We start from the raw sequence: 12,548 nt of genomic DNA on the forward strand, positions 1-12,548 counted from the left end.
AATATGTCTATGATACAACATGTACCTATTTTGAATGACAAAAGTAAAACAATTGACAACACACATTTTTCGTATCTTGTTTTTGGCGCCCCCTTCGTGTAGTGTGCGTCTGCGCTGCACATGTCGCATATCCCCTTTTAACCTCGGGGGGAACTCTTGCGTTTGCCGAAGTGACCTCTGGCTATTTAGTCATGTCGTCATGTGTTTCCAATTAAAGCCGAGAGCTGTTTCACATTTCACGGTCAAAATGGGCCGTGGATAATTCCTGCAAATCATACAAGAGAAGCTGAACGATCTTCTGTTGCCACCGTGCGTGTCTTGGAAACACGACGCCTATAATGCATTTACGTTCCCCTCATCTATGTTTGACCTTTGCCCTGTTGAATCGTGTTTTTTTAGCACATAAATCCCCCCCAAAAATATTGTTGAGTGTCATAATCGTGTGTAAAACATTAGGAATGAACTTTACTGGCATTTTGGTATTATTGGGGCTTAACAGTGTCTTTTAAGGTGACGTATAATATGATGACAGCATGAGGGAGAACTTGTTCTGTGAATGGGTGTCCTTAAACCTCTACATCGCCTGGGTTAAGACAAGCTGGTGTGTGTATGTATGTATGTGTGTGTGCGTGTGCGTGTGCGTGTGTGACAGAGAGCGAGAGAGTGACAGAGAGAGAGAAAGAGAGCGAGAGCGAGAGAGAGAGAGAGAGAGAGAGGGGGGGGGGACAAGAAGAGGGCAAGAGACAAGCTGGGAGAGTGAGACTGGTTTTACATGTGTGTGTGTTTTGCTCTCTCTCTCTCTCTCTCTCTCTCTCTCTCTCTCTCTCTCTCTCTCTCTCTCTCTCTCTCTCTCTCTCTCTCTCTCTCTCTCTCTCTCTCTCTCTCTCGCTCTCTCTCTCTCTCTCTCGTTGTCTTTGCGTGACCGTCGCCTCTGTCCGTGCTTTCCCTGACAGCTCGTCTCTCCCTGCCACTCTCACTGCTGTACCCCGGGGGCAGAAATATCTAAGTGCGCGCAGGGCAAGTTCAGACAAAGAAGGACCCAAAAGAATGGTGTGAGGGTTGAGAGGATTTTGAGTGACTGACACTAAATGGCGAGAGGAAGGAATGCTGCGAGGCCGACAACCGTGGGGAAAAGAGAAGGTAAAGAGGCTGCAGACACTACAAGCAGGGTTTGGCGAGATGATAATTAATGCCCCTCTTGTGGGGGCAAGTGAAAGCAAAGGGAGCATGGAAAGTGAACCAACGTGTGGTCGTGCGTGTTTGCGCATCATTCAGGGAGCGCAGATACATCAACGCTCCTTTACACGGGGGGGGGGGTAATGACAGTGTTAAATATCTCCCTCTCAAAGCGAGGGGCTGCACTTTACCTGCCTCCTCATACAGACCCGACCCGTTTTAGCGGTTTGGGTCTGAAAACCCCCTTTTCATTATTCGCCCCCCCCTTTCTCTGTCTCCTCTCCGGCCGCTATCTCTCCCATCCCAAAAGTCTTTCATGAGGAGTCTCTCAGGGGCAGGGTTGTAATATAACCCTGCCCCTCTTTTGTCTCCATTCTTCTCCTTATCCTTTCATCTTTGGAAACATTCGGGGATGGGGGGGGTTCGGTGAGATGGGAAACCACTACTTGGTAAAGGGGAAGAAAGAGATAGAATGTGAAAGAGTCGGGCGAAGGCAAAAAGGCCTCCTCTCGGCTCATCTACCGGTTTATGGCTCTCCTTTTCAACAAGGCCATTCAAGACCAGGGGCCTCAGTGGACGCGCTGTTCTCGGGTCAATAGCGGTGCGCCCCGGCGTGGCCCTACAGCATTGGACCTACTTAACAGCTGCGAGGACCCGTTGAACTGTCCGTCCGTCTGCCTGCCTGCTCGCCCGTCTCCCTGTCTGTCTGTCTGCCTGCCTGTGTCCACAACTGAGCCTTAAACAGCTCGTCATGAATTTCCGGTAAGGTTGTGACGGGAAAGTGATAAATCAAACCGACCAGCGAGCCGCAGCATTGCCGCTGGTTTGTCAGCCTACGCCTATTTATGTACGTGCGGACGATCCCTTCTATTTAATTTTGAGAGAAAAAAATTTAATTGATAAAAATACAATCTGGCACGAGGGATGAGCTCGTTTTGCAAATTTAGCGGCCAATTTAGCGAGCCGCGCAAAACTCCCCGTTTGTCAGACGGTTTCTTTTCAAGAGGAGATTACGTTGCGCTCCCCGGTTTGCAGACCGGAGTCTCAGCCATCACGTCATCCCCATTTACCTCCAACTTGTTTAGGGCCTAATAATCTCAGCAAGGCTGCAACAATAAACCCCGACTACAACGGGGGTGGACGCCAGCCAAGATCTCCAAAATGATGAAACTGTTTTCGCAGGAGGGGTGTGGGCGGGGTATGGGCTCCAGAAAGTTGAAGGTAAATGACACAGTTACGCACATCTTACCCTGACTTCTCCCGCAAGCCATGCTGTATGTAGGTACACACACGCACACGCACGCACACGCACACACTCCAGTGAACCAATACTTGCATTGAATTGTTGCATTGCCGTGTCCTTTTGTTCGCCAGATCGTTTTTTCCCCATCAGCATGATCCCGGCTGGAGTCAAAGCGCTCTCGAACATCTCGGCTCATACAGATGGGACTCGCCGGCGCGGGTAAACTTCTGTCCATCGGGGAAAGGGAAAGGGGGGAAACTACCGCTCGTCCCGTCCGTCTGTTTCGCCACAAGCCTGAGTCCCACACAGAGGACGGACAAGTTTGAACTTTTGGCAAGACTTGTTGAGCCCGCCGTGGCTGGACTTACCGGAGCAGGACGTGGCCGTGTAGGATGACTGCAGTGGAAACAGCGTCCCTCGCCTGCCGCGGAGCGCCTCCTCAGCGGGACACCTCACCGGGACGCGCCGCGTCCTGACGCCGCTCGGCACACAACTCCGCTCCCCTGTACAGGAGCGGAGCTCACCCGCTTTTTTTGTTGTTGTTAGTTGTTTTATTTTTGGGTGGAGTTTTTGCCGCACCATGTCCCAGACTATTCAAAGAAAACACATTTGCAATGAATGTGATTAGATTTTTTAAATAATTATCGTCGCTAACGTCTGTTTTTTTTGTCCCCCCCCCCCCCTCGAGGGATTTCACCAGTTGAGTAACTGGCGACCGACCTGTTAAATCAATGCGGTGTCAGCTGGGAGGACGCGTGGTCCGGATCTCACCTAAACGGTATGGGGCTCGCGAGTCGAAGAAATAGGCCCGCACATGGGGACAGACTAAGCGCGTTTCGGTCGGACCTGTGCGTGTCGTGTTTTGGACCCTGGTTCCGGTTCTTAACGGTTCTCGTCGTTGCGTGTGAGCCCAGTCTCCACACGGCGATCATCGTCCCGTCTCACGTTGTTTTCCTTGGCAATCCGCAGTCATGTCTCTCATTTTGTGTGCAGTTGGCTGTTGAGGTGAGAGCTACCGACCCATAATCGAAACCAGCAGGTTAAGATTACACCAGCTAATGCCAGGCCCGCTGCAGGTCTACCGTCCTCTGGCTGGAGTCCTCCTGCGCCAATGCAAACAACCCATAAACCGGTTTAGTAATGCAGAATTCCTCATCTCTGCTGTGTGTTAAACCATTTTGCACATCTTTTACCTCAACATTTGGCTACAGAGAGCTCGGGAATAGCGCCACACTTCAGCCGCTTATGTAGTTTAGTCATTTCAAGGCTCACTATGTGTGTCAATACGCTGGCCATAAACGTTTGGGCAGGCTGCTTATGAAGAGGCCAAATCATGGTATGTGGTATGTGGTATGTGGTATGTTAAAGTCCAGAGCTTGTGTAGGTCTGAGCATGACAGATGCGGTATTGTGTAAAGAGATTGAGTTTAGCAAACAGAGAAAATGAGAAATGGAGGTTTAGACACCTGGGGGGAAGAGCGCGGAATGAAACTATCACAGCCCTGGAATTAATGGCCTTGTTTGCTCAGTGGGACAGCAACGCACTGTAAATGAGCAGATGTGTGGCCAAGCCAAGGCTTTTTACCCAGCTCCGTTCACACACACACACACTCACACACACACACACACACACACACACACACACACACACACACACACACACACACACACACACACACACACACACACACACATGCATGATGCACACACTGAATAGAAAGAGGGAAGACAAACATTTACCTGCTTGTGTTAGCGTCACAGCAGGTGTCACAGCTACTCTGTATTAGACCGTGACAGTTTTATGCAGTAGCCTTTATATATATATATATATATATATATATATATATATATATTAACATGGATACAGGAAACAAGATTTTAATTTCCTGTATCCGTGTTGATATTCCGCTCCTCATTAGTCGAGCACTCACAACACCATTGATGGTTTCGGGAAAAAAAACGCTATATATATATATGTGTGTGTGTGTGTGTGTGTGTGTGTGTGTGTGTGTGTGTGTGTGTGTGTGTGTGTGTGTGTGTGTGTGCATTGAACCCTCCAGTATGACACACTTAGCTTTTGAGCACCAGGCATGACTTGATGGGCCTTGAGGCGCTTGGATTTTGTGAAACGTTTTCCCTTTGAGTAGGTTCCAGACGCCCTCTGCACCAATCCTCGCCGGGTTTTACGACTTCGGAGATTAGGGATCATGGCCGACCGGGTCTGGCTGCACACAGGATGCATTATGTCTTCCTCAGATGGACACCTCTGACATTAGCCACACATCGGGGAGATCGCTCGTTAACAGGCTAATAACACAGAAGCTATTGCCAGGTGTCGACCTGCTTCGTGGCATCTGTTTCCTGCAGAAGGTCTCACAGCCAACAGCCCACCGTCTCACAATCCAACTCCAATCCCCTCTCGTTCAAACCCGGTGAACGGGTTAAAGCTACATGGCCTACACCGGTGGCACTCAGTCAGACGTTAAACCACTCGCTGTTTGCCAAGTTTATTCACAAATCACTTGTCTTTTGTTAAAGTTGTTCATTAGTGTAGACACGAGTTGGTTGACTGGTTCTCTCCCTTCCACTGTGGGAAGATGGCGGCGCGAATTCATGTTTGCTGCGGCGTCACCAGTGTCTTTGTCCACGTCTGCGTCTAAGTTTTGTCTTCGTTTGATGACTGGGAGAGTCTGGTCTACTACGTCCCGTGGGCCCAGGGACCACGGCCCTGCCTGGAGCTGTACCCGAAGAGGTGGCACCGAGGGCGGGCTGACAGGATGCGGAAGCGGGGCAGGCTAAGCTAACTGCTAGCCCATGCAGACTGGCAGTCATCCTGGCTGGCGTTCATTCTCTGGACAGTGATATATATATTTTTCTGTTTAGTTTGGATATATGTGTTCTGGTAGCTTTTGGATATGTGTGTTTGTCTTTGTGTTGCACTGCTGTGGGCTGGGGGGAAACGGTGTTTCGTTTCATTTCATGTGCGCAAGTATACTACATGAAATGAAATGACAGCGTGTCCCTGATTCCTGATTATGACAGCAGTTAAGGCTTTAGTGGTTCTGTGTACAAGGTGGTTTCATGTGTATTACAAGTGGTGTCTTGTGAGTTTTTATTTCCATTAAGTCCCCTTGTAGTATAGTTTGTTCATGCATTGGTTTGTGCTGGATTGCTCATTTGGGGGTTTGCTTTGGTTGTGTAAGCAGTGTCAGTGGTTTCAGGTTGTCTCAACACTTTTTTGGCATTATTCGCAGAAACATGACATGTTCATGTTGGCTTTCTGCGCTAAGTAGATTTTTATTTATGAAGCAGGTGATTCTGGGAGCTTTTGGCTTTCCGTCAAGAGTCGGGCTGCGGGTTTACTGTGGTTTTAAGAGGGCTTGGGCCTTGCCCAGGCGGTAGGAGATGGTTGGAGATGGTTGGGGGTCCTTGTCCAGCCTTGCAGGGAGAAGAAATGACGCGTGTCCTTTTAGCAAATGGAGCATGGTGATGAGGTGCTACCGCTGGGCCGTAGAGATGCCGCTGATACAAGCCTCAGCGCGTGCCTGCCGGCGCGTGTGTCTGCCTGCCAGTGTGTGTGTGTGTGTGTGTGTGTGTGTGTGTGTACCTGCCGGCAGAGGTGGACACTCCAGCTTCAGAAAGTAAACGTCCTACCATGTATTTGTTCTAGCCATTCACTTAACGAGGGGATTTCATGGGGATTACCTGGCCGGAGATCAGCCGGTGTAGTGCATGGGTGGGACAAATACGTGGTAGGACTTTTACTTTGTGAAGCCGGGCTTGTCCACCTCTGCCTGCCGGTGTCTGTCTGCCTGCCTGCCTGCCGGTGTGTGTCTGTCTGCCTGCCTGCCGGTGTGTGTCTGCCTGCCTGCCGGTGTGTGTCTACTCTCTAAAGATTAGCAAAGGAAAACCAAAGGTGCATTAGGGAGAACAGGGGCTTCGTTAATTGATGAGATTTCATTGCCACAGCTTTCCACGTCTCCTCTGCACCGCTTGCCAGCTATCTTTCTTTTGTCTCCTCGAGACGAATGTCATCTTAATTACACGCCGCCATCGACAGTTTTTGGCACAGTTTTCTGTGTCGGCGTGTAAAAAAAGGCAGGCCGGCAAGATTCATGTTTGACGTTTCATTGGTATTCGTTAGAAAACACGCCTGAGTGTGCTGTCAGAGCCCGAACCAATGGGCGAACGGGGGGAAACAGGAAGCTCTTTGCACTTTTGTGCAATTTATCATCAGAAAAGGCAGGCACACACTTCGAGTGCTTGAGGTGGCTGCTTAAGTGATGTGTCACCCCTCCAGCAGTCCTCCTCCTCAGCAGCCCTGCCGTGTGCTGTGTGCTGGGCGCGGCTGGGTTGTGTGCGTGCCCTGTCATCGCGGTTACCTTCTGTAACACTCTCACTCAGCCACTAGTCACATGTAGGAGCGCACACACACACGCACACACACACGCACACACACACACCATTCACTTCCTTTTTGGCATGTACCTACTGATACACACATGCTCATCCAAACACACTCATCCTTTAAACTACACACAGAACCCCCCCCCCCGAAAAGAAACACGCACAGACGCACAAGCCTCACTGCCATTGTTTGTCACTTATTCGCTTGCGTCCTGTTTTGTCTCTGCCGCCTGAGGACAGCGTGAAGGAGCCTCCCCGGGTACATCCCTGACATACTGAGCATTCCTCCTCTTTTAACTCTTTCCAAGTGACCCGTTCTCTGCTCTCACGCATCCACCTCTCTATGGGGAACCTCCACCCACTCGCTGGATGTGATGAATGTCACACCGCACACCTCGTGGACAGGCGGCGCCCATAGCTTACTGCTTAGCATGAGAGGAAAGGTACTTTACAAGCCACAGATACCGTCAATCCTGTCATGTCCCTTTTTTTTCCTTTGACATTCTTACTTCAGAATTAACAAACCGGTGTGTCAGGAAGCACGTTGTATTAACACAATTGATTTAGGTGATTTTTGCTCCTTCTTTAACGCTTTTTTTGAAGCTTTTTCTGCAACCCAGAGTGTCCTCCGGTCGGTCGTGACTGGTATGGTTTAGATCATGGTTTACTAGAGTAGGCTTGGCAATTGTCCAATAAATGTTCCGCTGTTTTCCGTGGAAAGCCCTTCCTTAAACGTTGAAAGAGAATATTTCTTTGTATTGCTCTGTTGTTTTGATATATTCCCTTAGGTAGTCAAATGTATGACCTGCATACATACATGCCAGGTTGTCAGTTCAAGGCCGGTCTTTGACGCCACAGCGTACGGCGCGTTCGTAGCTGCGCTCAGTTGTTCTACATGCAGGAAGGGGGCGACCTTGCTTTTGCTTCTTCCTACAGTATTTTTTCCAAGGTTTCTGCCAAGGTTTTAAAGCCGTACCTCAGCAAATAAAACAGCCAGGCAATAAAGCTACAGACCACCAGTAACAACGTCTCATTTTCATTTTTGTTTGAGGGGCCAGTTAAACTGTATGGGCCACAATTTGCATTGCTCATATAATGTTCTTTTTTCTTTCTTTCTATCTTTCTTCTTTTCTTTCTTTCTTCTTTTCTTTCTTTCTTTCTTTCTTTCTTTCTTTCTTTCTTTCTTTCTTTCTTTCTTTCTTTCTTTCTTTCTTTCTTTCTTTCTTTCTTTCTATCTTTCTTTCTTTCTTTCTTTCTTTCTTTCTTTCTTTCTATCTTTCTTTCTTTCTTCAGTTGATACGTCTTGGGAGTGATGCACTGGCTTCCCCTGGTTGCCATGGTGATCGCCTCGGCCCTGCCCTTCCCTCAAAGTCCCGTGTCCAGAACCGTCGCTGCAACAGCCCCCACCGAGTATGACGCAAGCCATGACAGCTCCAGAAAGGACCGTAATGACTCTTCCAGCCTCCTCACACCTCCTGCTCAGCTTCCTCTGGACTATAACTCACACGGAAATTCCTCGCAGATGCACGACAGCGTGGCTCCTGAACTTGGTAAAGATGCCAGCATGCAAAAGCAGCACACCACGCTCAGTAAGGTTGATAACAACCGCCTGTCAAGTAGCAGCTCAAACAGTGATAACCTAACTCACATCAGTATAGATGGACCCAGAGAAGGAGAGAGACTCAAGAACTCGAACTGTAAGAGTGAGAAGTATGTTTCCGAGGACAATCTTGTGCCAGAGGACTACAAACCTGTCAGCAATGGTACGGGAAAAGACACAGGTTTTGCAGACTTTACCACACAGGAAAAACCTCATGACTCTCTGGGTGGTAGAGCCGAGAGAAATGGCGACAGATCGCTGCAGGTTTCTGAGGTAGAAACCCGCGGTGGGGATGTCAGTCATGCTGCTAGTGTCCAAGGTCAAAGGAGATTGAAGACTACAGTCCCTAGGGAGCAGCCAAGAACGTTAACAGAGATGGAAACAGGGAGCCTGTTGAAGAAGGCCGAGGAGAGTCAGCAGGCACCAGGGAATGCGGGAGATCCGGAGCAGTTTGAGGATGGTTTAAGGATAGAAGCCGGGCTCGGTCTGGGTCTGAGGATTGACGTTTTGCAGGAAGGGGATGAGATGTTTTTGGACGCACATCCACGGGTACTGTTCTCCTCCTCCCCTTTACCCCCAAGGCAGCCCCCTCTCCTCCTTATGTTGGAGTCTGGGTTGCTTCCAGAGGAGGTGGAAGGGGAGGAGCAGGACGACCTGTTGGACATGGATGGACACATCGAGGGGCATGGGGACAGGGCAATTGAAAGGAGCGATGGCCTCAGAGAAGCCAGCGACGCCGTCCGTCCAGTCAAAAGGAATAAGCGCTCACGCCTGTCTGACACCAGGAGGGGGGAACGGCCGGTGTGCGAGTCAGAAAGCGTTTGGGTCACCGATAAGAAAACGGCAGTTGACTCCCATGGTCGCATGGTCACCATTTTGCCAGAGATCCAGACTCAAACGGGACCGCTCAAGCAATACTTCTATGAGACGCGCTGCCGCAGGCCTGAGCAGCGGAGGGACATGGGACGGTCCCGTGGGTCAAGAGATGCAAGCGGGGTAACAGTAGCGGGGCAGGGGGTGGCTGGGGCGAGCTGCGTGGGGGTGGATAAGAAACAGTGGGTGAGTAAGTGCAAGGCCAAACAGTCCTACGTCCGAGCTCTCACCAAGGACACCAACAACCGAACCGGCTGGAGGTGGATCCGCATTGACTCATCCTGTGTTTGCGTGCTGCTGTCCCGAGCGAAAAGGGAGTGGGGAGGGGTGGCATAAAGAAGGGAGGCGGGGGGGGGGGGTTCCTGATACAGAACAGAGTTAGTGTGACATCTGATCGTTTATTCTGACTTGGTGGACTAAGTGGCATTTAATCAAAAATGATGGAAGTTATTTTTTCTGGCCTGACTGCATTCATTTGGTTTTCTCTCTACTTTTATATCCCTACCTCCACCTCCACCTACAATGACCCATAACAAGGAGACCTCAACACTAGATCTTAGGGAAAGTTGTCTTATACAAAGATAGTGATTTTACTTCAAAAGTACAATTTTTTTATGGCTTATTAACTTTTACGTAATATAAGTTATTTTAATTAGTATGTAAGCATGTGTATGTCTTTGATATTAATATATTACTTTTTACATGTACAATTTTACAACAGTATACCTTGATGTATAAAGCTATGTATATCTGTGTGTATTTATAGAAGATGGTTTCATGGATGGGCTGGTCACTACAGTGCATAGTAGATGATCATTCCAGGCTCTGATCTGCTCAGGTTATGAGAGGAAGGAGCGCCACCTACTGAGGGCCTGTTTTACTGTCCCCCATGTTTAGAATATGGGTTATTAGCATGGCTGTCATGAGAGCCAGTTTATAGCTGAGTGCAGTGCTGCATGCAGATACAGCAGGCACACCTGACCTGCCATGAATCCACCCAGACTGTAAGTTTGCATTCCTTTGGTGAAGTCCATCTCATTTTCCGTAATTTAATTCAACTGAAACGTGGCCCATGGATCCGAGGTTCTGTTCTCTGAACGTGGTCCACCCCTCCTCTCGTTTAGTAAATGATATGACACCTAAACAGTTGAATTCTTCAGACGCTGGTTTGTTCAGTTTATCCGCCAAACACTGTAATAAACAATTTGTGTACTCATGTCATCTGCTCACAACTAAACTAACCTGTAACACATTAACATATACAGCTTTCTAGCTGCCTGCATACTTGTGTGATTTTCTTTCCCCGTAGTTTCAGGATTTTTTCCCCTCCCTTTTTCTCCCCTATTGTATCTGGCCAATTACCCCATTCTTCCGAGCCGTCCCGGTCGCTGCTCCATCCCCTCTGCCGATCCGGGGAGGGCTGCAGACTACCACATGCCTCCTCCGATACATGTGGAGTCACCAGCCGCTTCTTTTCCCCTGACAGTGAGGAGTTTCACCAGGGGGACATAGCGCGTGGGAGAATCACGCTATCCCCCTCAGCCCCCCTCCATCGAACAAGCTCCTCGACCGACCAGAGGAGGCGCTAGTGCAGCGACCAGGACACATACCCACATCCGGCCACCCACCAGTAGACATGGTCAATTGTGTCTGTAGGGACGCCCGACCAAGCCGGAGGCGACACGGGGATTCGAACCGGCGATCCCTGTGTTGGTAGGCAACGGAGTAAACCGCCACAAGTTTCATGGTTTTTGTCTATTTTTGGGGCAATTCTTTTCAGCAGGTGAGCGGTCTTCTCCCCAGGAGCCATTCATCTACACTGTAGCAAAACATTACATTTATATTTCTTGCAGACATGTGCATGTCCGGGCGGCACGGACATAACCACTGGGCCACCAGCTCCTGAAGCCTTGTCAATAAGCATCTTCTTATCTCCATCTTCCTTTCATATTCTCATGTTTGTACCCAATGAGGACATTGACTGTCTATATGCTCATTATGTGTCAGATAGTTTGTGCCTTGATATTTTGTGGTAGAAGGTCGATAAAGGTCACTCCAAGTCATGAGAAGATTGGGGAATGGGTTTATGGTGGCCCAGTGGTTAGTGCTGTTGCCTCACAGCAAGAAGGTCCTGGATTCGAACCCCGGGGTTGTCCAACCTTGGGGGGGGGGTCATCCCAGGTCCTTTCTGTGTGGAGTTTGCATGTTCTCCCCGTGTCTGCGGTGGGTTTTCTCTGGGTGCTCCGGTTTCCCCCACCATCAAAAAGACATGCATATTAGGGCTAATACTCCTGTCTGTGCCCCTGAGCAAGGCAGGGTAAGATAAACTGGAGTTGGTCCCCGGGTGCTGCACGGCGGCTGCCCACTACTCCTAGCTACACAGCTAGGATGGGTTAAATGCAGGAGGAATATCCCCACGGGGATGAATAAAGTATCTCAAAATCAAACGTTTTGAAAAGAAAAAGTTCTGAAAGTTTGCGATGATAAGCAGATCCACCAGGATCACTTTATTTCTTTTTTTTTCCTTTTACATCACCATCATCTTTGTCGTCATCATCATCATCATCATCATCATTATTGTTTGTTTTTCAGATGATATTTTCAGTTTGTATTACTATCACTTTTATCATGGAAATCTGTTATATCATTGCACAATTTGATCTCAAAATGTACACATATAGTTGCGTATTGAATGACCATTTTCAATGTTTCATATTTACTTTTAAAACTAGTTCAAAGGAAGTCAGAATTAAGAAGAAACCAAACATGTACATACATTTATCCAATACGTACATAAAGAAAAATAAATATAGTTATCGTAAAAAATAAAAAAATACAACTGAAAAAATACACACATTTTACAAATTGATCCCCAAGCTCCCACCCTCTGTTTTAATGTACAGATTTTTTTTTTTAAACGACACCTCATATCACCACCAAAATATTTAGTTCATTGTCGTCCTGTTTGTTTGACATGCATCGTAAACACAGAGGCTAAAGGTTTAGTTTTTTTATTTCATTTTCCTGGACTTCCTCGGTCTCGCCCTCTCTCCCCCGCGTCTCTCAGCTCTCACCCGTACTGCTCTGGGTTTCGGTTATGGCTTGTGTGCGGTAAAATGACCGACTGTCTGTCCCGTGTCCTTCAGGCACGCTGTTTTATCTCTCTGAACCCGTTCGCATCATTAGGAGCACCCCAAGAACCTGAGCTGATGAATACAGGCCACACGTGAAATGACCACACGGAGAACAC

General features: G+C 48.6%; 1 protein-coding gene across 1 annotated transcript; it reads left to right on the forward strand.

Annotated features, from left to right (window-relative positions):
• Positions 1–8,137: 8,137 nt before the first annotated feature.
• LOC130119801 (uncharacterized) lies at positions 8,138–9,634 on the forward strand. The gene has a single exon (XM_056288396.1). It carries the CDS (start codon positions 8,138–8,140, stop codon positions 9,632–9,634), a length of 1,497 nt encoding a protein of 498 aa, XP_056144371.1.
• The last annotated feature ends 2,914 nt before the right edge of the window (positions 9,635–12,548 follow it).

The sequence above is a fragment of the Lampris incognitus genome, chromosome 10 (genome assembly GCF_029633865.1).
Source record: "Lampris incognitus isolate fLamInc1 chromosome 10, fLamInc1.hap2, whole genome shotgun sequence".
Classification (NCBI taxonomy): Eukaryota; Metazoa; Chordata; class Actinopteri; order Lampriformes; family Lampridae; genus Lampris; species Lampris incognitus.

Excerpts from the sequence above, each read along its gene's own strand:
- LOC130119801 (XM_056288396.1), top strand. The coding sequence starts at position 8,138 with ATGCACTGGCTTCCCCTGGTTGCCATGGTGATCGCCTCGGCCCTGCCC.